This window comes from Oenanthe melanoleuca, chromosome 1 (assembly GCF_029582105.1).
Source record: "Oenanthe melanoleuca isolate GR-GAL-2019-014 chromosome 1, OMel1.0, whole genome shotgun sequence".
NCBI classification, from domain to species: domain Eukaryota; kingdom Metazoa; phylum Chordata; class Aves; order Passeriformes; family Muscicapidae; genus Oenanthe; species Oenanthe melanoleuca.
In genome coordinates this window covers 24,840,363-24,867,812 of record NC_079333.1, presented here as the reverse complement: position 1 = coordinate 24,867,812, position 27,450 = coordinate 24,840,363, and the positions used below count along the sequence as shown (strand labels likewise).

The following is a 27,450-nucleotide window of genomic DNA, read 5'->3' as shown; positions in this document are numbered from 1 at the left end:
ATTGCACAAAGAGGGAGCACTGGTAATATGGAGATGGACTTGGCGACTCACAAGGAACCTCCCAGCCCTGTGTACTTTGTACTTCCCAACTATGTGAACCCATTGAAGGCAAGACCTGGTGATAACGCTGGAGGACAAGAGGACCAGTGTGCTAGGAAGGTGTGCAAGGAAAGTCATCTGGACAGGCAGGGAGTGAGGACCTGAGGTTCATCTTACTCCAAAGCATTAGAAAAATATCAAAGACTGTGACTGCCCAAACACCTTGAGGAAATGAGGTTTCCACAAGGACAAAGTTGCAGGAGTAAAAATCTGTCATGAGAGGGGATGACACAGGGCAGGAAGCAGTCTACAGTTTGACAACACAGAGCAATGAGAGCTGCTGGCAACAGGAGAAAGTTCAGTGCTAATGAACAGAAGGTCTGGTACTCCAGAGAGAAATTAAACAGCCTGTGGAGACAGCAGAAAGTGTTATGTAGTGGATAGAGCACTCCAGGTGACTGAGTTTATTACCAGGAGCATCCTTGCTGAAAACCCCACACTACAGTGGTGGTGTGAAGAAAACAACACATTTCTCCTCTGGAATGGTACTTTTGCTGCTCCTGCCTGGAGTTCCCTTGTCCAAGGTAAGGCTGAGGGTGGAAAGGACAGTATCAGAGGGCCAGAAGTTCAGTAGCACTGGGATACAAAGATAGAGCTGGGCTAGCCACAGCTCCTACAGCAGCCATGAGCTGTTTTAGTGATTACTTGGGTGGCACGAAGCCACCTTTTCTTGCCTTATAATTTCAGCAAGGTGGTGTGGGAATGGGGCCATTTGACTGCCCAGGTGGCAAGAAAAATATAATGGTTTTGGGGAAGTATTAGGAGAAAGGACCTGTGAAGAGAGGACACAAAAAAAGAGCCACTTCTTTACTCTGGCTATAATCTGTCTTGCGTGCATATGGCAGTAGTGCAGTTTATACACTCACAGAAAAAGCATATGCAATTAGTTCAGCCCAACTCTGAGACATGTCAGGGGAGGAAAATAGGGAAGCACTTGCCTCAAACTATATGATAAACTACATGATACACAGCAACTGCAAGGATGTTGTTTTTCAGAGTATTCACAACAGCGACAGGCCAGCCCCTGTGACAGGGACTCCCTTGCACAAAGGAATGTGCCAAGTAGCCAGCTAAGGGATTTTCTAAGAGGTCTCTGCCTCGTCTGTTGGTGTGCCTCTGGTTTGCATGCACAAAGCATGAGGGTATCAAGATCTCCCCAAGACGTTGGATCCAGCTGGTTTAGTGGTTACTCTTCCACAGATTCTGGTGGGTTTGTGTTGGTTTCATTTTTTTTTTGCATTTATAATTCCTTATGTTGGTTATGTGAGAGAGAGGGCTGTAGCTTCCACCCAGGCTCTGAACTCATCTCTGCCAGCAGCTCGTGCCACAGGCTGGTGTGATCCTTGAGAGCTCTTTTCTGATCTCCTGATCTGTGCCAGCTTCATCCTGTCAGAGCAAAGGGCTGGATTTGGAGGGGTACAGAGGAGGCCATCTTTCAGGGAGATGCCTTTTTTTGCTGGTTGTGGAGGGTCAAGGCTAAGCTTTTGCACCAATGTTGAATTTAAGTGGGAACCACTGTGGGGACAGTATGTTGGGCTGAAGTTCTACCAGGCCGCTGGCAGAGTCTCCATGTAATGTTGTGGCGGGGCTGAGCTGCACACTGAGATTATGAAAAAGCTTGTCTTCAGTGTTTGGGGCTTTGGTTTGGCTTGTGCTAGAGCTGAGCAGGGGAGATGGATGAATGCAGATGTCTGTATTGCAGCCCTCCAAGTGTCTGCCCTAATGACTGCTTTCGTGTTGCACAAATCCTGAATTTTCTGCCCAAGACCTCAAGTGCTCTTTGGGTTCCCTCCCTATAGCTCACGTTTCCCAGCCATAGGCAGTGGTGCTTCACATGCTTGATCTGTGACGAGCTCTGGGAGTCTTGAGGACAAAACAGATGAGAAACACATGTTCTTATTGAGCAAGTTTGCGTGCTGATAGCATCATGGCCTCTACATTTTGCATGATGTCTCCTTAAGGCAGTTGTAACTCTCAGGGGAAGCAAGAAAGCTGCCTTGATTTCTGCTGGGCTAGCTAGGGGCCTGAGGGGGTCACAGCTGGTCCCAAAACCAGAGGGGTTTGTGCTAGGATCTTTCAGCATACCTGGCAAGCTGGGGTTTGCAGCCCTCTCTCTGGACTCGGAGGCAGCTGCTCCTCCCTGACAGTGCAGCTGCTTCTAAGAAAGCTTTCAAGCCAGGAATGTGTAAGGATGCTGGCATCTGTGTGTGCTCACAGCCTTTCATCTCTGAAATGCAACCCAGACGCCACAGAGCAGAAAGCAAAACATCCTGGGAAGGGCTCAGGAAGCATTAGAGAATAGTTCATGCTGTTGGAAGTCATTCAAGCAGTGATCCCTCTTCTAGGAACTCAGGCTGCAGGAAGTGCAGAGCGCCACGGGGTCACTAGCAGGGCTTGGAGCCCTCTCCTTCTAGCCCATTAGGGCATTACTGAAGCTCATAGCAAGTTGCTGAGGTCTCCTCACTGTCTCCAGCCAGGGAGAAAGGTGAGATGGGCAAGTGCTCAGATTTTTGTCATTGCATGTGGCTGGCACTGGTTGCTTGCCCTTTTTGGTTTGAGGCCAGATAGCCTAGTGGAGTTCAAAAGTCTAAGTGACTGCAGTGATGTACTCGGGTCCTTTACGTCCCTGCAAGTTGAGCCACCTCTGGGTGTATGTAGGGGTGCTGGCAGTGTCTCTTGAAATTGTCCTTCAGGGGAGGAGAGCTGGGAAGACCCAGGCACCTGCTCTCCAGGCTGGAGACAGTGCTGTGTCATCACTGCACGAGTCCTGGGTGCACTCTGCTTCTCCAGGCAAGCCTTTGTATCTCTGCAATGCACATATCAGCCTTCAATTTGAGTTTCTGCGTGCAAATCTCCCGATGCCCATTAGCTTGCCCAGCTGGGTTTGGATGGTACCTACAGGGCAACGACATCCTCCTCTGCTGACAGCTGCATTGTGTGTATCAGAAGGCAGGCAGGGGGTCTGAAGGATGGGAAGCAGTGGAGCAGGACCAAGTGTTTGAGAGGGGACCAGAGCAGAGCAGGAACAGTGTTTGCAGCCCTTGTAGTTTGGCTGGGAGCTGCCCCATTAAATCACTGCTCTGCTGGAGTGACTCAGAGGAGGGGATGCTTTCCCTGAAGTATCTCTCTGGGTTCTCATAACCACCAAATGGAGATGTGGCCTTATTTTTCTGTTTGTTTTTGAAAGTCAAACCATGGGAGTCAGCATCCAAAGTCTTCTAAACTAGACAGGAAAAAATTCCATGGTTACAGAGAGAGGGGTAGAGAGGCATCTGCAACAGCTCTTCGTTATTTCCAGATACAGTCACAAAGAGCCAGATGAAAGGAGATGAAAGAATTAGAAGAATAGATTTCTTTAGACACCAAATAACAATGTTATAGGAATAAAGCCATTGGAATAACTTCTTGGTTTTTGTTTTTTTTTTTTTTTTTTTAGTTTCCTAGTTGAATCAGAGAGTCAACCTAAAAATTACATTTTAGGTTAGTTGAAATTCATGTTTTATTTCCAACAGAAAAAACTGGGCAAACAAAGTTGCAAAGCTTACCAAAACATGTTTTTATTTTGCTTTCTGTGATCTTTAACTTACATACATAACCTTATGAAATATATTTAAAAACAAGAAAGGGAAAACAGTTCACTTCATCTTAGAAATCGTTTTGGAATCAAAGCGGTTCCCTGAACTAGGCACAAATTTCCAAATAGTTTTGGTTTACCTCAAATTGCATTTTCTAATGAATTAGATGCCTGTCTGAAAAATGTTACCCAGCTTTATTTAGGAGCTATAGGAAATCAGTGGTCACTTCTCGTGTTTCTTAATCAAAGAATTGCCTTTGGGCTGCAGTCTGTGCTGTCAGCCATGGGGACATAAAGAAAGCTCTGCTCTGGCAGAAGTGGTGGTGACTGACTCCGGTTCCCCAAGATTGCACGCATGGGTATGGGGTATGCCATTTCTAATGAGCACAGCAGAGGTTATTTGCTTAATTTCCCCCTTCATTTTATATATTGCTCCACTGCTGGGAGGGAGATTGTGATTATTACAGGTATATCTTCCAAGCAACACATCACAAGCTAACAGGTTGGGGAGGTGTTGGGAGAAATACCATCCAACGTCCTCACTGATAGTCCACACAACATAGTTAACTCTTGTTCCCCTTCTGTTTAGGCTGTGTTAAATCAGAAATGAGGTGGGGGACTCACGAGGACACACCAGTGTAAGCACAAGAGCTTGCCTAAGAAAAGGCCTCCGTGTCTCACCAATCTTCTCGAGTGACATTGAGTCCAGCAGAAGCTGAAGGGAGTAGTGCAGGGGCAAAGGGGCCACTGTTGGCTGTGGTGCTGATAGTCTGGAGAGACACCCATCCGTGGGGCATCCATGGGAAGGCTGGAAACCCTCGAACTTTAGAAGTTTTTTTCTGTAGTGACTGTATTTTATAGCCTATTTCATAGTGATGCTGCCAGTTTGCTCATGGCCTTCTTGCCTTATCAGAGCTTCCTCTTGGCTGTCTCAGTGAAGAGGTCAGTCATTAAGTGCAAGTCAGAGAGACAGAGCTTTCCCTACCACAGAAGGAAGTCTCTTGAGGATAGGCATGAAATGGTGTTAGCACTGCACTGGGATGGTTTCAGGTCCTGGTGACTTGACTGGAGGCTTTGTGAAGGATAATAGGGACAGCAGAAGTTGAAAGAATGTGCTGATCATAACTTGGGTCACAATTCCCCTTGTGCTGGGTCCCACATGGCCCAACATAGCTACTCCCTGATCTCAGTGTGGGGCTGTGGGGCGACTGCCCTTGCAATTTAATAGGATTTGCTTGTGGCTGATGTGACATTTCTGAGAGCAATGAACACATGCACATCTCTCCCTGTGTGCCTCTGCAGCCTTCCCAATGTCCCAGCTGCAGCGAGGATTTTCACTTAGTTTTTACAGCAGGGCTTTTTCTCTCCTCTTTCCAATACTAATCAGTAGGTGCATACACCTGCCAGTTGTCAGGTCATCTCCTGAAATCCTAGTTTGCATTTTGCAAGCTGCAGTATGATAGAGTTTTGGCAGACTTGCCTTCACCTCCCTCTGGCTACCGGGACACAGTTTTAACCTTGGATGGAGCTACTAATGAGCAGACCACTTAATGAGCAGATTCCAGGTTACTTCTGCAGCCTACTCAAGCTTCCCTTCTATTTTCAGTGTTCCTGTTAGTCTGATAACCATTCCCAGCTCTATGTCTTCAGGAAGGGGATGGATGCTTTCTCAGTACCACAGACCAAGAAAAGTTGTCTACACAAAATAATACCTAATAATGAAGGGTTTTCTGAGCCTTCCTCACTGTTCTCACTGTGTAAGGGGGATTTCATGACTGTATGAAGCAGAGAAGCTTTGAAGGAGAGAAATTACTGTGACAGAGCACTGTCCAGAGCCTCCAGCAATGCCATTGCATGGAACAGACCCAAAGCTGCTCTGAATTAACAAGGAGTTGGGCAAAAGCTTCAGCAAGGCTAGAAAATGGGAAGTGCAGAGCTGGATTATATCCAGGTCTATTCTCATTCTCCCACACTGAGGCTGACTCTGTGTTTCCCCCTAGTCATATCGTGATTTCCATTGCTTTTTTTGCAATGTGCTATGGTAGAAGGCGAGTAAAGAAGGACAAAAGGACAGAGCTGGGAAGAGGGATCATCAAATCCATTGCAATTGAATTCCCATTGCAGCTCTAGGGGAGCAAAACCACTGTAAACTCTTGCACAAGAAGCTGGAGGCTGCTGTTAAACCTCAGCATTTCCTGCAATCTACATTCCTCCTGTGTATCCAGTTATTGGAAGGGTTGCGGATATGCCATAGGGTTGTAAATTCTAACTTGCCTCCCACTGCTTAGCTCACTCTTTCCTTCTCTCTGTTGGAGCCAGGTGATGGCTGAGAAATGTGCCAGATTTGGATTCAATTCAGAAATAAATCATCCCTGGTCAGAAAAGAGACAACAGAACTTACTGGCAGGACCAGTAAAATCTACAGGACTTCAGTCTGGGAAGTTAGGGGAAGGAAGTATGAAAAAAGAGGGACTGCCATGATACAAAAAGAGCTTTGGGTCAACACAGATTTAGGGAGTGAAAAGGGAGCATTTGAGGTTGTATATAGCACAAACTGCCTCAGATTGGGTAATGGGTTTGGGGGCAGGCAGCTGTGTGAATGCACCTCAGAATGGAGCAAATGAAGGAAGGAGCATACACCTTTGGGGAAATGCCATTTGACAGAGAAACCTCCCTTTTACAATTGAGCCTGGGTGTGCTTAGAGAGAGAGGTGATGGCACCTGTATTTAGTTGCTAGCAATAGTTTGTAGTGCACAGCTCTTCTCTGGTGTGGAAGCCCTGAGGGTGAACTCTTCATCCTCTTCCTTCATCCTCCTGTTGTCAAGGGCTTCCTCTGACCACTCTTAAGTGCAATGACTTGTCTCATGTGCTACCCACATACAGAACATCACCCTCCTGTTGGAATTCAGGAGTCAATGCTGGTCTTGTTCTTATTTTTGTTTTGAACACAATAGGATGGAGAATTGCGATTCCTAGGAGCTCAGCCATGGTAAAATAGAGCTTGGCCCAGGGCACTTGGGATCTGGGACGAAGAATCATGCCCCAGTGAGGAGTATGACTTGTGTATCACAGAGTGAAGTGGTCCTGGCTCCAGATCAGAGAGCAGAGGGAGCTGAGCTCTGACTTCTGGTCATTCTTGAGCAAGTATTGTCCCTTGGGTCTTTATTTTCCAATTGTGTCACGTGAGAGGATGATACCAATCTCATCCCTAAGGCCCTGTGGGACTAACTTCAGTTAGGACCTTTCACGTGCACAGCAGCAGAGATGATTCCCTGTGCATGAGGGCTATTTTCTATCCAAATGTGAAATGATTAGCTTGATTTCTCCCTCTAAGAACTGTGGTGTAGCAAAGCATCATGTCCTCTCCTCCTGTAGTACTGATTCTGCCCTGCTTACAGCTGAAGCCTCTTTAGCTGGTTTGGTATGCACAAATCAGTCAGTCTCTGAACTCCTGCCTCCATGCCTTGCTGGCAGCCAGCACTAGCAAGAAAGATCCCAGCGGTTGTGGAAACCTGGCAATTTCACCACATGATGCAGCAGAAGGGAATCAAGCTCCTTCTTCCAGAGGTGCTGTAGGGATAGGTGGAGGGAATAGTGTTTAGAGACAGTGCAGCTTTGGTCCATCACACTTTGGAAGCTGTGAGTATAAGGAGTGTTCTTGCCTGAGCAGCAGAGTGAGGCTGCAGGAGTGAGAGTCCTGCCGGATGCAAGCTCCCTTTCTTCTAGCAGCCATTTTCTAGACTTGTTTGCAGGAGAGATTTCCTCTTCCCCAGACTCTCATGTCATTGTTCCCCTAATGGGGCCTCACTGATCATTGCCTTGTGGTGGAAAATATGAGGTTGTGGGGGCCAGAGCACAGACATTCCTTCCAGCTTAGAAGGGAAAACAGAGTCCTTGTGCAGTGGAGTCCCCAAGAGGTGTGCCTGGCTCCATAACTGTTTTAGCAGCATTACGCTGTAAGAGGCATCAGCTGTTTGGCAGATGCCTTTCTGGTCTTGATTAGGTTGAGGAGAGAAACCCCTCCTTCTTCCCAATTTTTGCTTCCCTTTCTGTGCAGGCACCAACTTCTGTGGGACATGAGAAAGCCATGTCTGGCATGTGAGGGCTGTTGTTCCTGCCAGCGGTTCAGGCCATGTCTCCACAGGGGTCAGTGGGGAGGTAGAGCTCTGTATCCATCCTGCCAATGTCTGCAAGGCAATGCTGCCCAGGCAGTCTTTTTTAATAGCAGTACAGGTATCAGGCATCTTCATCTCTATCTCCCTGACAGAGTCATGGACAAATTTCTACAAGCAGATTTTCGCAAGCTATGTTTTACCATGAGCTCATGTAGAGGTCACTGACCTGATTGGGCCCCCTTTATCACAGAGGTCAGAGTGAGCTTCAGCCACTCTCCTGCTCAGTGTTTATGTGATGGACACATCTGATCCATGGATTATGGACTGAGCAGCCAATAAGTCAGGGAGGGTCTCGCACAAATGGATGAGGTACAGATTTGCAGAGAGGAAACCTCCTCTGAGCTCTGGGAGTTGCTGTTCCTTTCCTCTGTTGCTTTCTTTTCTCTGCATCCAGATTTTCTGGGAATATGCCCTGATTCCCAGCATGTGCACAGATGTATGGTCTGGCTTGTTTCCCATTGGTGAAAGTCAGTTGCCATTAAATATTCATCTCTCAAGCATTCTAAAGCCTTTAAGAGGTTGCACTTGGCATGATGTTTTTAAGAGAGCCAGTCCTAGATATCAGTGAGAATAGAAAGAGGTATGGGAAAAGTATTGGAAAGAGGGGTTAGCTGATGTCTATGTGTGTGGATTGGTGGACTGGGGCACGTGCCCCTCCATGGCAGGCATCCCACAGTAGCTCCTGACACAGTGTCCAGATCGCTGTTCACAGCCCTTAATTGAAGCTGGCTGAAATATCCTAGTGATGGGAGCTCTGAGGGGGCAGAAGTGAGATGGGGTCTGTCCTCCAGCACAAAGGAAATGCTGTAGGGGAAGCACAAGGGTCAGTGGCAGGGAGACAGCAGGCAGCCTGGATTCATGGCAGGGGGCTGGAGTGAGGATCTGTCCTCAGGATTGCAAGCAGCATTGATGTTGAGTCTGTGAAGAGGAGAGGCTGAGCCAGAGAAGTGTTTTGTGGGGCTCTGCAAAGGAATTACTGCCTGCCTCCCTAAGGAAGCAAAGCTATGTCAGCAGGCTGTCTGTGTCTGCCTGCCTGTCTCTGGCCTCCAGCGAGTCTTGAATCTATCGGCCTGATTCCAGCACAGCTGATAAAGCCAGGGAGGCCTCCAAGATAATGGGATCCAGCTGGTTTTGTGACTCTAGGTGACTGCCTTAATGAGAGGAGCCTGCGACGACCTCCCCTGAGGAAGGAGTCCATGAGCTTCCCTGTAACTAGCTGATAGACAGGCCATGCAGAGAGAGCTGTTGGAAACTGGCCTTCATTAGTTCTGCTGCTTGCAGGATGGCTTTAGGATTTGGGGGAGAAGGAATCCTGCAGTTTAAATGGCACTGTACCCCTCTGCATCCAGCACAGACCCCATACTGGCACCCTTCAAATAGGATATTGTTAGCATTGGGAACATTGTCAAATGCAGCTGGTCACAGTCCCTTGGGGAATCCAGCCCTGGTCCAGACTTTGCCTGAAAAACATCTTTTTTAACTAACTAGCTCGGGGATAGCCTGTTTTTGAGCCTTTCTAGCTGCCCAGCAACACCTTTGCTGATGTGAGCAGCAGGACGTACCATGTGTCTCCCAGAGATGGGTGGGGAACTATTTATGTTTTTTTTCTGTCTTTGATTGCTTGAAGGGATTGACAAGTTGTTCAAAACCCCTTAAATGGATCAGCAGGGGAGAGAGGAGCTCCAAAGGATGCCACTTTGAGTCCAGATAACAGCAGACTAAAAGAAGTGTACTGCACCAGTGTGTACAGCAACCTCTGGCAGCAGGTTTCCTTTCAGAGTAGAGTATGTATTATTCCACAGTCTACTGTACCATCCCAACAGTGATGATGTTCTGGGATTGTCCTGATGATGTCTGGTTTTATTGGAGAGCTGCACTGGGAATGGCATGATTCAATCCCCACTTTCTGGGCTTATCTCCATCTTATTTTTGCTAAACGAAACTCAAGCCTTCCAAGTAAGAATTTAAGATAATTTATGTGAATTTTCTTCCAGCCTGAGGCAGTAGCCCAAAGGAAGGAAAACTAATTGTTGCCTTAGCTATCTATTTATGGCAAGCCCAGTGTCAGGGATGACTGCTTGTTTCACACTAATCTGCTCAGTTTTTGCTGCTGCCAAATTTCTGCCCCGTCACACCAGAGTGTTAGTGGATCCAGGGAGCTGCCACAGGAATTGGGTCAGGTTTGCAGGGAGGAACGTGTGCTTTGCTTGTTAATTGCAAACCAGAACAACGGATCCAGCTGCACGAATGACCAGAGGTGACAAGCTGGCTGCCCCTTCATGCCCTCCAGTGAACATAGGATCTGGTCTCCTTGGAGCTCTGCAGGAGGACACTGCTCCGAAAGAGCTGTTCTGCCTGGAGAAACACTTGAGTAATGGGTTGAAATGTACAAGCCAAATGCTTTCTTACTGCCATCACTGTACAGCAGTTGCTAAATTTTCCTGACTCTCCCTGAGCTGCTCTGCTGCCCAGACCTCTCTTTCTGAATGTTGCAGCATGATGTAATGCTTCTCCCTCCCAGCTCCACAACAGGAGGGAAGGAGGTTTGGGAGTCAGGAGACAGTTTATCTTATCTTTCTGTATCATTGACCTACTGCCTTGTGTTTCCAAATCTTTCTGCATTCAGAAGCAAACATTGCCAAGACAACAGCTAGACAAGATGCTGTTTTCCATGGCTGGATGTTGAGTTGGTTTAGAAATTGTGCAGGCTATGCAGTTTATAGGTGGCACCTTGGCATGTTCAAAGATCCCTTACATCCCTACTGACATGTTAGTTGTGACACAGAACAAGCAAAAGGGATATGGATGGGAAGATGTAGGGAGGACTGGCAGAAATACATAGCTGCACAGCATATTTCTCTCTGACTGCATGGAGGGGAGTCTATTGTGAATTGAACTGATTATATCTGAAAACTTTCACCTAGTTTTTGCTGCTGCCTTCCCTGAGGCATGAGAATCTGTGCATGTCTTGCAATCCCAGACATCATTTTGGTGCCCTTTAGTTTTGCTTTACCTATGTAATACTCAAGTTTGTGTAATACATGGGATTGCCTCCCATAGGAGCTTTCAATGCTCCAACTTTAGAGCACTTTGATTTCCTTGCACATTGTGCAAGGCAAAACCGCAAAGCCTTGATTTTACAGGAAACAGAACATGTGAGGGTGCAGCACATGAGAGCAAACAGTATGTGAGGGTCAAGTAATTTTCTGGATTTCCAGAAAGTGATGCCAAAAGAAGAAAAGACCTCCCCTTACTGCTGATAGCAGTTGTTACTTGTATCAATTGGAGCAGGACAGTAGGTAGTATTTCTCTGCTGCAGTGTAGGCTGCTGAGAAAAAGACTTTTGAGATCTCAGAGGAGATTTTGTATGGAAGGATATGCAGAAAACCAGGCTGTATGAGGGGTTGTTGTGAAGCACATTAACTCCCACCTAGTAGCAGGGCGATCTTTCTGCTTGTTTCCCAGAATACGTGTAATGGCAGTAAATCCCTGCTGCTCTCTTCAGGCAGCAGGGCACTGTGGAGATGAAGCTGCATGCACAGCACTTCTTTGCAAGTGGGAGCTTGTTCTTCCTTACAGAGGTGTTTTGTCACTGAATTCTTCATGGTTTCAACTTCCACAGGCTGACTGGGAAAGTCCCAATTACCACCAAGGGACACTAGATAGTCATGGCTCAACAGGAGCCAGGGGAGGAGGCAGTGGGAGGAGGCAAGGGAGAGCTGCAGTGGGCAGTTCTCTTGCAAAGGCAAGGAGCCGCAATACCTCTTTTCTGTCATGTGTATGATCACTCTTATCTCACTGCAGACACGGCATTGTTTCCATGCAGTCCCACCAGTGCAGAGCAGGCACAGCACCTCACAAAACCTTGGGATCCCGTGCAGACCTGCACGTGGCACTGCATCAATGTGTCAAGTCACACTTGGTCCTGGGCAGGCAGGGTCTCGAAAATGCTTTGGACACCTGTGCTTACTTGGTGTTGGGGGTTCAACTCCTCAGCACCAGAAGCTGCCAGAGATGAGAAACAGCCCTTTCTGTTGCCTAATTTCTTAATTTTAGCTCTTCTTGGAGCATTGCTGGTTGCTGATCCTTCACCACTGGCATTGCCTCTGGCTTTCTTGCCTTCGGGTGCCTTGGAAATGTCCTTTTCCTTCTTGCTCCTCAGGAGACAACAGCTGAGGCAGAGGCATTGCATGAGACTCTTTGCTCAGGTCTGTGAGCTCAGGTCTTCTGCTTAGTGTTTGCCTGTTAACGTGTACGAACCTTCACACACGGGATTACACTTCCCAGCCCTCCAAAAGCATTGCATATTCTTATCCTCATTCAGTAGACAAGCTGGGCTGTGCATACATGATGCTGCCCAGCTGCCCTGAACTTCTGGCCCTTGGGTTGTTTGGAACAGCTTTCTCCATGGTCTTTGCCAGAGAAAATGTCTAGGGAGGTCATGCCTCTGCAGGGTGAGGAGTCAGAGTGCCCCTGTGCTGTGGCAGACATTCCAAAGGCACAGGCACTCCTGCCCTGGCTTCATCCTTGCTGCTTTTACATCTTCCCACTTGCTCTCTGGGCAGCAGAGGAATATGTAAAAGCATTGCCCAGAGACCGAGAGCTTGGGCACCTCAATCAAGGCAGAAGAGAGGAACTGCCTTGCAGTGGAAATGCCACCATGCAGCAATTAATAACAACTCTCTGCTCTTTCCCTTCTGCTTGCCTGAGCACGCTGTAGACTGGAACGGGCAACACTTCCCAAGCACAGAATGACAGAAAAGGTAGTGGCAGCTCTCAGGGACAAAGCAGTGTAAAAGCTGTGATTCCAGCCCCCAAATCCTGATATTAATTAATTTAAGGGCAATGATGTTGAAACACTGTGGAGATTTTTTTAAATTTAAAATTTCAGAATTTAAAAATTTGAAGTTCATATTTTCAAGCTTTTACAAGTCAAGTGCTAGGATAAGCTATTGAATATTACAGTGGCAGCTGCCATTCTCTCTCACATGACTCCAGCAGGTCAAGCTTTATAAAAAGTAAACATGATAAGGTCCAAGGTAAGATCAGAGTATCTGCCACAAGAAGCCAGTTTGCCTGGTAGCTTGTGGGAGATCACCAGAGAATCGGGAGATTATAAAGCCTCAGTTGCAGACCCCCACTGTATTCATCCAGTCATCCACCTCTGTCCCTGTTGTACTCTCAGTTGTGCACATTTGCTGGGAAGGCAGCCAGGAGCTACTAGAAAGAGCTCCCACCCTGTGGTATGCCACAGCTGGGTTTGAGAAACCCTGTGCCAGAGTGAGAGGGCAAGCAGGCAGAGCAGCTTGCTTCCTTTCTTCCTCTGGCTGAATCCTGAGGTGGAGAAAACCATGCTGGAATGGGGTAATCAGCTCCAACGCCCTGCCAGCCTAGGGCAACTTAAGGCAAAAATGAGCAGCAACCAGAAAATTGTATTGCTTTGATAAGAAAAATCAGAGAAATGTGGCCTTCTAGCCTGGCAGATGGCAGAATGTCTTTAGAAGCTGTTCTGGTGGTGTCACCCTGCCAGCATCACCAGCCCAGGTTCCAGTGGAAAATCTCTAGGATGGTTCCTGGGCTTTTGCACTACCAGGGCTGTGGACAGCCACATTGGAGACCAGGTTTCCAAGTGAGCTCCCATGGGGAGAGGAGTCCTGCAACCTGAACTTGGGCACTGCAGATGTTTGTTGAGGCTGACTGCATTGTAGCAGTGCCTTAAGTCCCAGCCAGGAATCAAAAGCCAGACTTGGCATTGGTGGGCATGGACCAGAGGGGGCTGCTGGCAGTCCTGTCTGTCCATGGGAGAGGCAGAGTACTGCCATCCATTGCCAGGCGCTTGGATTACAAACCTCACTGAGTGGCCATTCAAAGCCGTGCCCAGCTGATTTTTTTTCTGTCTTTGATTGCTTGAAGGGATTGACAAGTTGTTCAAAACCCCATAAATGGATCAGCACTTTGGTACCTACAGTGCATATTAGGTGTGTGAGTACCCAAAGTCAGACTCCAGCCTTGGACAATTTGGGGTTTTCTTTGTGCATTTTGCAAAGGGAGCTATTCTTCCTTCCCTGCCCTGAGTTGCGTGAGGTTGCTTTGTGCAGTGAAGTACTCCTGTTGTTCCATCCCATCCCAGAAGCACCCAGTTAATTTACCCCAGCCTTCCACTGGAAGGTGACTAGAGAGAGGTCGATGCAGTAGAAAGGGATAGTGTGTCACCTGTAGCTCAGAAACAATATGTGATAGGAGGTGAAAAGCCAGAAGGAGGGTGATGCTGTCTTCATGGGGACAACAGGCCTGAGACATGGGATGCATTTCTCAGCTAAGATAGGCAGTTCCAAATACTTCATGTATTTGACAGAATAAACAGCAAAATAGGAATACCTGCAGAGAGTACAAAAGATGTTTGTCATTATGTGAACCTGAAGGGATTCCTGCAGTGCTTTGAGAAGAGCTTCTCAGGTTTGATGAATTGCGCAGTAGGCCAGCAAACAAACTATTCTGAAGACCAGGGCAAGGTTATTCAGAAAATTATCTGGCTGTCTCTGTGGGCTGTTCAGTAAAGACAGCAACTCTCTGTGAAACTGTGGTTTAAAAGCAAAACAAACAAAAAATTAGGATAAAGAAGAAACAGGAGGAAAAAATATGTTCAGCATTTGTCAATAATGCTTGCTCTTTGACAAATTCTGTTCCTTTTTCATCACCTATCTTCAAAAGTATTTGATGGAGGTACAAAGATGCCACATATGAGCAGAGTATAAGAATAATACTCAGATGAGAAGGTGAAAAACATTTTTGTATTAGAGGGAAGAAACACAGTAGATGTGACTGACTGATCTCAATGATTATTTTTCATTCCTCAGTCTTCTTTCTGATGCATAACTGTTGCAGAAGCCAGTTGGCTGGCATAAACCAGATACTCAACATACAGGTGGAAAATGTTAGATGAAATGAGAGTCACAAAGGAAATTAATGACAAAATAGGGAATTAAGCCAGGCTCTTCAGAGTCTGAATCCCTGGAACTACTTTCTCTTTTAAAAGTCTATTTAAAAAGGAATTAAATGGAGAAAAATAAGTGGTAGTTGTATATCAAAAACATTATTAAAATATGGAAATATTCCATGCTAGGTGTCACCAGTTTAGGAATGCTGTGGGATTCCAAGAAAAAAAAAGAAAAGAAAATATTTGACAGTTATGTGAACAACAGTACTTGAGATTGCTTTGGCTAGGAGAGAACTGTAAAGAGTATAAAATGTGCTGCAGGGCATAAGTCAACTGCAGGCTGTCAGGAGCCAGGAAGGAATTCTCATTATAGGAGGATTACTAGATAATTATCTCATCCATGACAGTGTCCTTCCTTTAAAGTGTTTTATCTTGACCAGTGAAAGCAAGATAATGGATCATGTAGTTTTGTGACTTTTTTGTGACAAGGACATTATCTGGTGCCTGACGGCAATTTCTTCTACCCGTTTGCCTTTCTCTAGGGATATGTTCACCTTCTTCCTAAGTGTCTTAATCAAAGATTTCTGCTCCCTACCCTCCATGAAAAGAAATTTTAAAGACAGCAGTCCTTGACATGAGCAAATTATTCTAATTATTCTTGCCATTCTTGCTGGACTTCCTCTTGCTCATGTTTGCTCCAATTCTCCCAGGTGATTTTCCAGGAACGACCTTAAGGAAACCCTGTATTATTGAGGTTGTAGCCCTTGTTCTTGTGTCTGCTCCTTCTTATTGTCTGAGCTGTCCATCTATTGAAGTCATGTCTCTCTTGTTCTTTCATACCTTCCTAACACCATGGTACCTTTTGGTCCTGATACCAGTTAAATGTGTTATTTATTTTTTAAATTGTGCTCTTACTCTTCTGGACAATGATGTATTCTGTGCCTTTGACTTTGTATCTTGCAGGAAGTGCCAAGGAGCAAATCTAAGATCTGTGCCAATGTTTTCTGTGGAGCTGGGCGTGAATGTGCAGTGACGGAGAAGGGAGAGCCAACCTGCCTTTGCATTGAGGTACAGGAGCAGCACAGGTTCTGTGTCTGGGACAGGTGCCACCACCATCACTCCCCAGATGGGTTTCTGTCACTGGAAGGATGGAATAAGGCTATGGATGTTTTGAAGCAGCTGCAAATTTACAGTGGCTCTTCAAACATCAGGATTGTTTCCAGTGTTGTATGGAGGAAGAGCCCTGTAGGGTAGATATAGTCTGCGACTCATGGATGTGCTGCTTGCAGGACTGCCTAGGATCTTTACATGCACAGGAGACTTGACTGGAGGTCTTTTGTTGGGAGTGTCCAATGGGGTATGGATATGCAGCTGGCTTTGAAGGGCACTCTAGGGAGTGGTCTGTGAGCTCCAAGTCAGCCTGGCCTCACTGGAGTTTTGTTTGAGGAGGTTACAAGCACCCTACCCTAGCTTTTGTAAAATGGAAATAATTGTGGTAGAGTGCTGTAAGGATGAATAGCTTTATACAGCAGGGAGTCAGAGATTATTAGAAGAGCCTTTCCCAGCTGTAGAGACACAGTGTCTCCCTACTCCGCTCTGCCTCATGCCTTCAAAACATTTCTGCCTGCCTCATATGAATGGTTATATGGCTCTTTGTTCCTGCTTCCCTCAGTGCTTGCAACTGTGGCATGACCAGCTGGTCACTGGAGAGTGAAATGCTCCGTTAGTAGGAAGAGAGTCTGTCACTCTGGGTAGGCTTGGCCAGACTGAAGGGGACAGAAGAAAGAAGCTTATAGCCTGAACAGTGGCACTGGTGAACTCTCTCTTTGCTGTAGCCTGTGCTGTTTGTTCATGGCTGATGGCTTATTCTACCATTTGGTTGCAGAAGGGTGGAGCAGAGTCTACAGAGAGATGCAGTGGGGCCAAGCAAGTGCAGGTGCATAGACCAGTGGCACATGGAGCAGCAGTTGCAGGATTATGCTCCATATTTATGCTGAGCACTGATTTCCCTGCAGGGGTCTGCTTTCAGAAAGACTTCTGTCATGCTGGAGGTGATGGAAACTGGGATGAAGTGAGGCCTTTGAATTCACACCCACAGACTCCTCTGTGTGGGTTTTTCTGGGGTAATGATGGGTGAGTTAGCCTTTTCCAAACACAAGGGCAAGGGGACTATGCCAAGGACTTCTCTTGAGCTGGGCTGATGCTTGCACTCACCTGCCTCCCTGTAGCTGTCCCAAGGAGGCAGGTAAAATGCTGTGTTTTCTGGCTCTCCCACAGAAATGCCATCCTCACAAGAGGCCTGTGTGCGGGAGCAATGGCAAGACGTACCTGAACCACTGTGAGCTGCACCGTGATGCCTGCCTCACTGGCTCTAAGATCCAGGTGGATTATGATGGACACTGCAAAGGTAACCCTGGCAAGGAGGACTGGCTACACTCTCAGGGACAGAGAGTTGGAAGGGAAGCATGATAATGAGGCAAGGCAGAGGCCTCACCAGCCAAGACCTTGTCCCACAGTTGTTTAGTGGAATAAACAAGGCAAGCCTCTGAAGAGTAGCCAGACTCGAGCAAGAGTCTAGATGACCAGGCAAGCTGGCAGTAGTGATGAAGTAGGCCAGAAATCAAGTCATGATATCAGGGCTGGTGATTCTGGTAACCAGAATCAGCCAACAGCCAAACAAGCTCATAGTGATGCAGTCTGTAGCAGGGCTGAGATCAAGATGGGAACACAGTCACCAGGTCAGGGCCTGGATCAGCAGTCTATGGAAGAGAGTGTTTGCAACAGAGCTGGAGGCAGGCATGGCTACAACATAATCACAGGCAAGGATTAGGAGTTGTGGCATCAGATATGAAATGGAGCCTCATGGCTCAAAGTTAGAGAGTATAGACAGAGGCTCTAGTTTAGGCCAGCAGGGTCGTTAAGGCCCTCATTAGTGCAATCAAAACCCTGACACCTTGACTGGTGGGGGACCTTGGAGCTATTGTCCCCCTAAGTTTCTCGGAGTGTGGCACTCAGGAGAGCAGGGCAACCTTTTGCTCCTGCTGCCTCACTCTAAGCTTTTGGATTCAGCCAGGTAAATGTCTCAGTTGAACTGATGAGGAAAAGTCATGCTCTGAGGATAAACTCCTGAAACCAATACTATCATCCATGTTCATAAAGAACCTCAGTAACTTTAGGAGCAAGGATTTTGCCTCATCGGTTTAACTCTGTTTAACTCACACACACACAACAGCTGCATGGTTTTCTTGTGTTTAGACAGGGTTTAATGTGTTTCAGTGTGTGTCCATTGTCTCTTGCCCTGTCACTGGATACCATGGATAAAAGTCTGGTGCAGTCTTCCTCATTTCCTTCCATCACATTTATAAACATTGATGAGATTGTCCCTTGTTGGGACAGATAAGGATTTGACAGGATGGTCTCACAGTTATGCATGTATAATAGAAAGATCTTTAAATGTAGAATCTGAAGAAGGAATAGAAATGATAGCAAGTTTTGATATAAAAGAAAAGGATTGCTGAGGCAGTCTTACTCGGTAACTAGAAGGCAAAGAGCTAGTGAGTTGGAAGGGGCTTTTATGACTGAGCAAAGGATAAATCCACCTCAAACAAAATACATTTTTACCAAGCAAAAAGATTTTCACAGGCAAACAAAAATGCCATGTTGCAAGTAGAGATCTCAGAATTTTCCACTGCAAGAAAACTGAAAAACAACTTCTAGCTTAAACTGTAATGTACTAACTTTTTGTAATTGGACAATAGTAACATGAATATAGTAGTGTTAGTAGTTATGATAGGCTATAGGTAATAGTAAAAGTATTGGTTGGTTGTAGTGTTTTAAGATGCTCTGCAATGAAAAGTGTATAATGCATTGTAACCAGAACTAGAGTTGGCTTCAGACAAACTCACAGCTGTGGCTGAAAAGGCTGTGGGCTGGGCTCTTGTCACCCACAAATCGCGAATTGCTGCATCATTTGGATACAATAAACAGCACTTTAAAGAGCGACCTGGAGCCCGCATCCCTCATTTCAGCTCTTAGAGTCCCCTGAGCCTTCCATTCTTCAGTCTAAATTATCCTCTTCAGGGTCCAGGGGATTCCAGCCCCTCAGTCATATATGTCACCCTCATATATCCAAAGACTCCCAGGTTCCTCTACTTTTACCCGTGGTGGGAAAAGATTTGTATTGCTTCACACTGCATCAGAAATGTCTTCTCTCTTTCCATTAACAGAGAAGAAGTCTGAGAATCCAGCTGCAAGTCCAGGTAAGAAACTGTCTCCTGTTTGGCTGAGGTCTCTATATGAATTTGTAAGCTCTGGGAAATGGGCAGAAGGGTGTGCTGGGGGAGTGCAGACCTCTGTGTAAAAGTCATATCCTGCATGGGCTGTAGGAGAGTCTGAGTTGATAAATCAGCTGAAATGTGATTGCCTAGCTCTTTACCCTTGGGTAACCTTTCAGAGCTCATACATCTCCTGGACTTCTCACTGTGCTGGGATGTCTCAGAAACTCAGCAAAGACAAGGTGCAATGAAACCCAGTTTGCCCACAAGGACTCAAACTGTGCTGATCACCAAGACAGAGGTGGAGCACTCCTTCATTGAGGATCTAAGACCATAACTGTGGAGTTGTCCCCAACTCCAAGAGCACTCTTTGAAAAGGAGACTTTGCTTTAGGAGTGATGAACCAATGGGTGCAGAGGCAGAGAGTCAAGAGATACAGCTGAACTGCCTCTATCATCAGGCAACAAGATGATCTTAAGAGTCTCTTCTAACCTAGATGATTCTATGATCACCTAAATTATAAGTCTCTTCGATTCCCTCTGCTTGGTTTCTCCCCTTATAGATTGCCATGTGTTCTTAACAGTGGATTTTAGGGCCATGGTTTGTCATCAGGACAGCCTTTTCATGACCTCTAAGTACTGGAGCTGTATAATCATCGACTTTGACTTCCTAGTACAGTTGAGAGCAAAGCCTTATACAAACTAAAGAGGAAGGACCATGTCAGAGCATGGCCACCACTCTAAGGCAGTTTTAAAGAAGTACAAAATTAAACATGCAGAATCCCTACAGAGCTGGGTTTTTTTCATCTCTCCATCTGGTTGTGATATTATAAGATCCTTATTATGCCTAAGTGATGTGAATGCACACTGCTTCCTTTTCTGGCTTTACTGACCACTGGGCAGGTGTGACAATTCACAGCTAGGCTTTTGTTTTTGTGTTTGTAGCACACAAACTGATAACCGCCCTGGAGAAACCAGGCAGGCACTGTGAGTGAACAAGCCCAACTTGACCCCATCTCGTTTGCAGTCAGAGTAGAAAAATCAGGGCTTTGAAAAAACAATATTTCCTGAGGCAGTAGGCCATAAAATTCAAGTCTCGGAGACAGAGTGGTAGAAAGGCTTGATCATCTAGTCTTCACCCTCGCAGAGGATAGAAGTTTGGATATTTTAGGGTTGACAGCTGAATGGCAATTCTACACAGGATCGGGAAGCCTGGTGACATTGCCAGTTACCTTCCTCCCTCAGTCTGGGATTTTTCATACCAAGATGAGTCAGCTCTGGGCTGTTCTTCCACAAGCTTCAGGAAAGGGAAGGAAGAGCTTTGGGAGGAGTGTTGTTTCCCAGCCGTGCCACATGGTGTCACCAACAGCCCATCCACTTTTCAGCACATGATACATCTGCTTGGATCTGGCAGTTATGTAAGTCCAAGGACTGGACTGAGAGGCTGCAAGCTGCCATCAGGGCAGGCTAGCTGGCTTTTATTTCCAGTCCTCTCTCTGTGATATCCCTGCCAGCTTGATATCTCTTACTTTTCCTTCTGCTGCACTGTCTCCCATTACAGTTGTCTGCTACCAGTCGGACAGGGATGAGCTTCGTCGCCGGGTCATCCAGTGGCTGGAAGCTGAGATTATCCCAGATGGGTGGTTCTCCAAGGGCAGTAACTACAGTGAAATCCTGGACAAATATTTCAAGGCAAGTAGAGCAGCATCTGCCTCAGAGCCTAGACAACATTTCTCACCTTGTCACTGTATAATAGCTGCTGTGCCCCCAGCTGAGAGGCTCCAGTGTGTGATGTGCTTGTTGAACTAGGTACCATAGGGATCTGATAAGTCCTACAACCTGATGTGTTATGGGCTGCCTGCAGCAACCACTGACTGAGCCATTCTCACAGCTTGTGACAACAGATGTGGAGCATCTCTGGCTCCTGGTGTCTGACCTGGGGAAAAGGAGGAGGGCAAGCCACATGTGCCTGTAGCAGAGTTGAGAACTAATTTCATGGATAAAAAGCCAGAGAAAAGGAGGTGAAAGTGTTGGAAATACAGGAAGCTGTGGCAGGGGCTGCTGATCTTTTATTCCAGATAGTTGCAAGCTATGCTGAGATGGGTATAGGGGACACTTGAGGGCTTCAAGGCGTATGTCCCAGTTGTGGCTGAGAGCTGGCAGTTCCCTAGACTCCGCAGAGTGAAAGTAGCCACTTGAGTCTTGGGTCTTGCAATAATCCTGTTCTTTCCTCCTCCCTGTCAGTCTGTCCCTCAGCTCATCCGCACTCCCTTCTGTAACCAGCAGATCTCAAGCTTCTCCCATGCTCCTGCCACTTGCGCTGCTGTCTCCCTCCCCCTCATGCCTGGCTCCTGACAGAGACTTCAAAGCATTCAGGATGGAGCTGGAGGAACAGGTGGGGAAGAGGGGAGAGCATTTAAATCATGAGCTGTTGACAGCAAGAGTTTAATGGTGCCTAACAAGAGTTAGAACTGCAAGCAAATTTGCCATGGCAATGGCATCCCCTGGTGAGATAGAGGAGCTGGTCCCCTCACTCCGCAGAGCATCCTCACATTTGCAGCCGTTAATGCTGCACTGTCTTTGGAAATCCACTGCCCTGGGCACTCCTGTCAGTGCCTGCCAGCAGCCAAAAGTGGCAGTGTCCTGTATCACTCCCTCTCCCTGCAAATGTGCTGTCCCCAGCCACTTTTGCAAGGTCTCCCCCAGTCATGGGCTTTGCTGAAATGCATGAGCCAGCCACAGGCTTGTTCCACTGTCATCTCACAAGCCATTCACACCTGCTGTCCCCATGTCTGTCAGTGTACTGGTGATATCCTTAGGCTGCAGCCCAGAGGCAGGCAGCCTCATGTTCTCTTTACTGTCCCACTTTTTCTGGAGCACTGGTCCCAGCCACTAGGTTCTTATGGCAAAGAAGTACCTCTGCTTGTACCAAAGGGAGAATTGCCATGGCCAAGGTCAACAGTATGAGGTTCAGTAAAGCCAAATGCCAGCTCCTGCATTTGGGTCACAACAATCCCAGGCAGCGCTACAGGCTAGGGAAAGAGTGACTGCCAGGGGAGATGGTGAAGTCACCATCCCTGGAAGGGTTCAAGAACAACTGGATGTGGCATGTGGTTTAGTTGATAAGGTGGTATTCAATCAGAGGTTGGACTCAATGATCTTGGAGGTCTTTTCCAACCTTAACATTTCTGTGATTCTCTGTCAGGTGGTAATCCACCTTTACAACTACCTTATTATCAATGCTTTGAAACATTTAAAGCAGAATTCAGAGTTTGGAACAACTGGGGACAAATCAAGGCAAAGCAAACTAAACTGCTTCAAACACACAGAAATTTGTGTCAGCAGCGTCTGCTGTCGCTGGAGGAATTTTGTAATGCCAAGCTGTGGGGCTCTTCATGCCCTGCATTCCTGCAAGTGGCCTATTTCATGTCCTGCATATAGTGCTTGTATGTGTTGGAGGCATAGTTAAAATGAAGCTTTTCCCTGTTCTTCTTGATGGGCAGGTTTGTAGATATGGCATTGAGCTATTTCCCTTCTGAAAGCCTGATTTGTGGGGCTCACTGGGATGTGCTCTGTTCATCAGGCAGGCCATGACCTTGAAGGACATTATTTAAAGAAGAGCAAGGCCAGTAGTGGGAAGCTGCTCCATTTTGGAGGATCTCTGTGGGAATGCCTTAATGTATACCACAGCTTTGAAAGGCAAGAAAACTCAACAGTCTGGATCATTAAGAGAACAGTCATTTTCAGAAAAAAAAGCAGTACAAGAGGCTTCTAAGTCTAGTGGAAGTTGACAAGTGGAACAGTTATGCAGGATAATTTCCCTAGCCCTAGATGTTTCTCATGAAACACATAAAGGTAACAACAGGCAGTGTCTATTCCAGCATTCCTGAGAGAACTACATAAGGAGACACAGCGACCTGCCCCGATCACACAGCAAAAATTAGGTAGCAGCAGTCTACATGCAGGACTAATTTTCCACTCACAGCAATGCAGCTGTCTCTGAGGGGACACAGCAGTTCCTGCTGAGTGCCCAGCACTGTGGTATCACATCTCCAAACAGGAAAGCAAAATGCAATTACTTCTTTGGGTGTACAGCCAGGATTTTGGGGATGAAAAAGCTGTTCTTCAGTGCCAGGAATCTCGTCAGGACCTTAAGAAGTTGATGGTGAGGTGTTGTACTATTGCATTAAATTTTTTCCCTGTTGTCACCAGAAAATTGCTTCCTATGATTTTTCCCTTTTGTCACTGTTAGAGTCTAGGCACAGCTTTGGGATTTACACATACTGGAAAATTGATACCTCCTTGAATACAGGTGGTCTGCTTTAAGGCGGGAGGTATTTAAGAAAGCTAAGAGCTGGCTGGAACAAAGAGAAGACATAGGGTTTGAGCCATAAATCAAGCAGCAGGAGGTGAATGAGAGGCAGTGTAGCTTATCTGTGAGAGCAACGATAGGGTCATATCTCTCTCATTCTGAGGCTAATGTGGATATGTTGCTACTTTTCTCTGAGCCTCTTTCTTTCTGAAAAACAGGGATAATGGAACTTGACTCACTAAATCTTCAAAATGCTATGTACATATGGAAGAGGAAGAAGGAAAGGGTAGTTTTGAACTGGTAAATGAGAGCCTCTCACATCTTCCCATCTTCCCCTACAGAGCTTTGATGATGGTGATTCTCGCTTGGACTCCACTGAATTCCTGAAGTTCGTGGAGCAGAATGAGACTGCCATCAACATCACTACCTACATGGACCAGGAGACCAACAAGTTGCTCAGGTGGGCAGAAAACAGGATGCCAGAGGGAGGGCCAGGGGAGCAGATGTGGTAGAATGGAACATGGAAATTCACTCATTGTAAATATCAGTTATTGACAGAGTTACCTGTGTATGAGTGGCTTCTTACCTAAATAGGCATGAATACCACAAGAGGAGCAGTCCTAGCTCTACCCTTCATGTTAGGCATGTATTCCAACCGTCTTTGCCCTAAATCAAGCACTTGAGCAGCCGGAAGAGAGTAGGGTAACAGAAGATTTATCATTTTCTTTCTGTTTCCTAATAAATTAGGTTTCCTAGGGACTCCCCTCACCTTTTGCCTAACAGCTAGATCCAGTGCAAAGAAGATGATGGAAAACACTGTTCATACACAGCCTATAGTTTGAGAGATTTCCCTCTTTGTCTGCTACTGTGTAAAAAAAGGCTGCTTGTGGTTATGCTGTGCTTGCATCTCTACCTGTGTGATAGCGTGTAGATGTCAACAAATGTGGATGTCCCGTTCCTGCTGTTCTGAATATCCCCTGACTGCCCAGCCCTTTGCCAGACAGAGAGTATTTTGTGACTGTTTTTCTTCTGTCTGTATCCCATGAGGTTTCATTAGAGAAGGCACTTCTGCCAGATATCTTGGAGTCTTCCTAGTTCTTAATGTTTTTACTCACCTGCACTCTGAAGATAGTAGAGCAAGGACTGGCCTAGCACAGCCCTGTGTGGAACAAGCCTCTGTGTTTCCTTTCAGGGGACTCTGCGTAGATGCCCTTATCGAACTGTCAGATGAAAATGCTGACTGGAAGCTCAGCTTCAATGAATTTCTCAAGTGCCTCAGCCCATCTTTCAACCCACCAGAGAGAAGTAGAAACTCCTCACTTATCTTGGGGAACAAGAAGGGGTCCTGGGAAGGGAGGAAAGAAAAGAGATCAGCTTCAGGCCAGACATCGGGTGCTGTAACTCCACTGCCATAGATAATTTTAATATATGCCTGCCTCACATCCAACAGCACTCTTTGTCCCTGCATTGTTGAAAGTACTGCTTTTACTGTCCCAAAGCTCCTGCAGCTCTTGTGATGAGAAAGGTTTGGATTTTAGAAGCAAGGACATAGGTTGAATGGGTATGGTATGCTTGTAAGATCAAGGCATGTATTTAACAGTGCAGAGGTCAATCATGTGAAGAGTTCACAGCTGGGTAACTTAGGAAAGTCAGACCAGACCAAAGTCCTGCTATGCTCTGCCTCTCACACAGAGAGCCTCCCTGATGACCATCTCAAAGTTCACTTTCCTTCCAAATAATTTCCCCAACTTATCCCCACCTGTATCAGAATAACCCAAGCTTTCATTTCAAGGGTTGTTTTATTTATATATCAGATAAGGAAATTCAAACAAATCCAACACTCGGATTTAATTTGGAATTGAGAAATTGAAATGTGTTCTTCTGAGGAAGAAAAACAAAGGGTTTGACTTTCCCAAATTATATTTTGGCTGATTTCATTCACCAAATTCAGCATGAATATTTTAGTAATGAGGAAACTTCTGGTGGTTGGGAGAAGGCAGGCTTCCCCTTAAACCTCATATTCTCTCTCAAGGCATTTCCAAAGTATGTTGTCTTTAGCCTGCTTGCTCTCTCACAAGCACTGCCCTTGTATTGTGCCTCTTCAGAGTGTGCCCTGGAAGATGAGACCTATGAGGACGGAGCAGAGACCCAGGTGGAGTGCAACCGCTGTGTCTGTGCCTGTGGGAACTGGGTGTGCACCGCAATGACATGCGAGGGTCTGTATGCTCTCCAGAAAATTACTAGTTTTGGGTTTGGACGAACGGAATTCTCATTCTCTGTCCTTCTGAAGGAACTAGCTATCCAGGGTTCTTCTCTCTCCAGCTTTTCCTCCACTCTTCCATGGGTGGCTTCTGCATAACCCTCATACGTTCCATGTTAGTCAAACCCAAGCTGGTACTGTTCCAGAGGTCAGAAAGTGTGTAACTGGGCTCAGGGCAGTGCTGCTGGGGTTTGTAGTTTGGATTTGGTGTAATGAAAAGTCAGCAGTGAATCTTCCACACCAGAGCTACTCTGCATCCAGCTGGTGCAGAACAAATAGGTCACTGGCTGCTACTGTATGTGTAGGTGTGAGCAAGTCAGCTTTCCTGTATATGTGTTCATATCCTCACTGTATCTGTGTTTATGGAATTTGTAAAACAGGATCTAGGACCCTGTACAGATCAAGAGCGGATATAGGAACCTTCATCCAATACCAAGAAAACACTTTAGCTTCTTGCCACAAAAGCTGTAGAGTAATGGTGATGAAGGAAGGTGGTGCTCATAGTAAGGCAGGGTTCCTCCTTTGGAAGGCCCTTAAACTTGCACAGCTAAGGTACAATGGTGAGAGGTCACGGTGCAGTTGTGAACAACAGTTGTTTCACCTTCTCACGGGTAGTCCAGGGCCAGTGGAATGCCACCTTTTTCCCTGTGTTGGCAAGTGTATGGGTCCTTCCCAAGGAGCCCATCCATCCTCCCAGCATGGTGCTGCATTTTTCTGGCCTTCTTCTCTAGAAACCCAGCCCTTGCTGCATTTTTATATCCTTCTTCCCTAGAAACCAGGGCCTTGCAGGAGCTTTGTTTCAGTGCTGTGTGGGACCTGCCAGGAGTACACTGGTTCAGATCTATAGTCAGTAGCTTGGGCAGAGTAGGAGAGAGGGAAACAGCAGCAGTGTGTACAGAGCTTTTCATGTGTATCTAAACTTCTGCAGCAGAGGCTGCAGAATCACCTCAGCTCAGACTTAGTTGTAGCAGCTCACCTGAGAAAAGACAACCGTAGTATTAATAGAGCTGCCAGAGGAGCTATGTGTAGTTATCATAGATTAAGCAATGAGACACTGTTTCTTGCCTCGCCAGAAACAACCTTCAAAGTTGCTATGCAACACCTGTTCTTGCTGCCTACTTTGTTCTCTGCATCCATGACAGAAGCATGCAATGGGATAACAATTCCTTGACTTTCTGCTCATGTCAGAGCAGAGAATAGAGGCTATTGTTAGAGGAATAATAAAACTGAAGATCAAACACATTAGCAAGTTACATCTTCATTGAGCGAAGCTACCTCTTCATTAGATATCTGTTATTGTACTTGGGTAGCACTGAGCTTCCATTTATCCCCTACAAGAGACCAAGATGCTTGAACTAATTATAGGTTTCTCTTGAATAATATGCAGCCTCTTCCATGTGGCTTTATTATCAGTTACATGGGAGGGAGAGACATGGGCAGACTCCACACCCAAGTTGTGAAGTCCCAGGTAGCCACAATGCCTGTTCTCTTTTTAAGAAGCCAACCCATACCATCTTCCAGCAAAGGCTTCCTAAGCTTGACAGATGCTGTGGCTGACCTGCCTCTCTTTGTTCTTCATGGTTCAACATGGTTCTTCATGGTTCAACATCTGAAATTTGCATCCACTATTTGTGAAACACTAAACTCCATTTCTGCTTCCAGGGAAGAATGAGAAGGTACCTGCTCAGACACACCAACCTGATCAAGATTTGACTGAAGAGGAGATAGCCAGATATGTTCAGGAACTGCAGAAGCATCAGGTTAGCACGAGGCTGGGAAGGTTTTCTTGCACTAAGCCTCCCCTTGCCAGATGGGTTCC

General features: G+C 46.4%; 1 protein-coding gene across 1 annotated transcript in view; it reads left to right on the top strand.

Annotated features, from left to right (window-relative positions):
- FSTL1 (follistatin like 1) overlaps window positions 1–27,450 on the top strand; it is a 51,712-nt gene that overhangs the window by 20,941 nt on the left and 3,321 nt on the right. Inside the window, exons 3-10 of the mRNA XM_056494484.1 lie at window positions 15,750–15,854; window positions 17,064–17,193; window positions 19,013–19,045; window positions 20,621–20,751; window positions 23,713–23,831; window positions 24,564–24,676; window positions 25,477–25,587; window positions 27,294–27,391. Of these exons, the coding sequence (XP_056350459.1) occupies window positions 15,750–15,854; window positions 17,064–17,193; window positions 19,013–19,045; window positions 20,621–20,751; window positions 23,713–23,831; window positions 24,564–24,676; window positions 25,477–25,587; window positions 27,294–27,391 (840 nt within the window). The remainder of the gene's footprint in view (window positions 1–15,749; window positions 15,855–17,063; window positions 17,194–19,012; window positions 19,046–20,620; window positions 20,752–23,712; window positions 23,832–24,563; window positions 24,677–25,476; window positions 25,588–27,293; window positions 27,392–27,450) is intronic.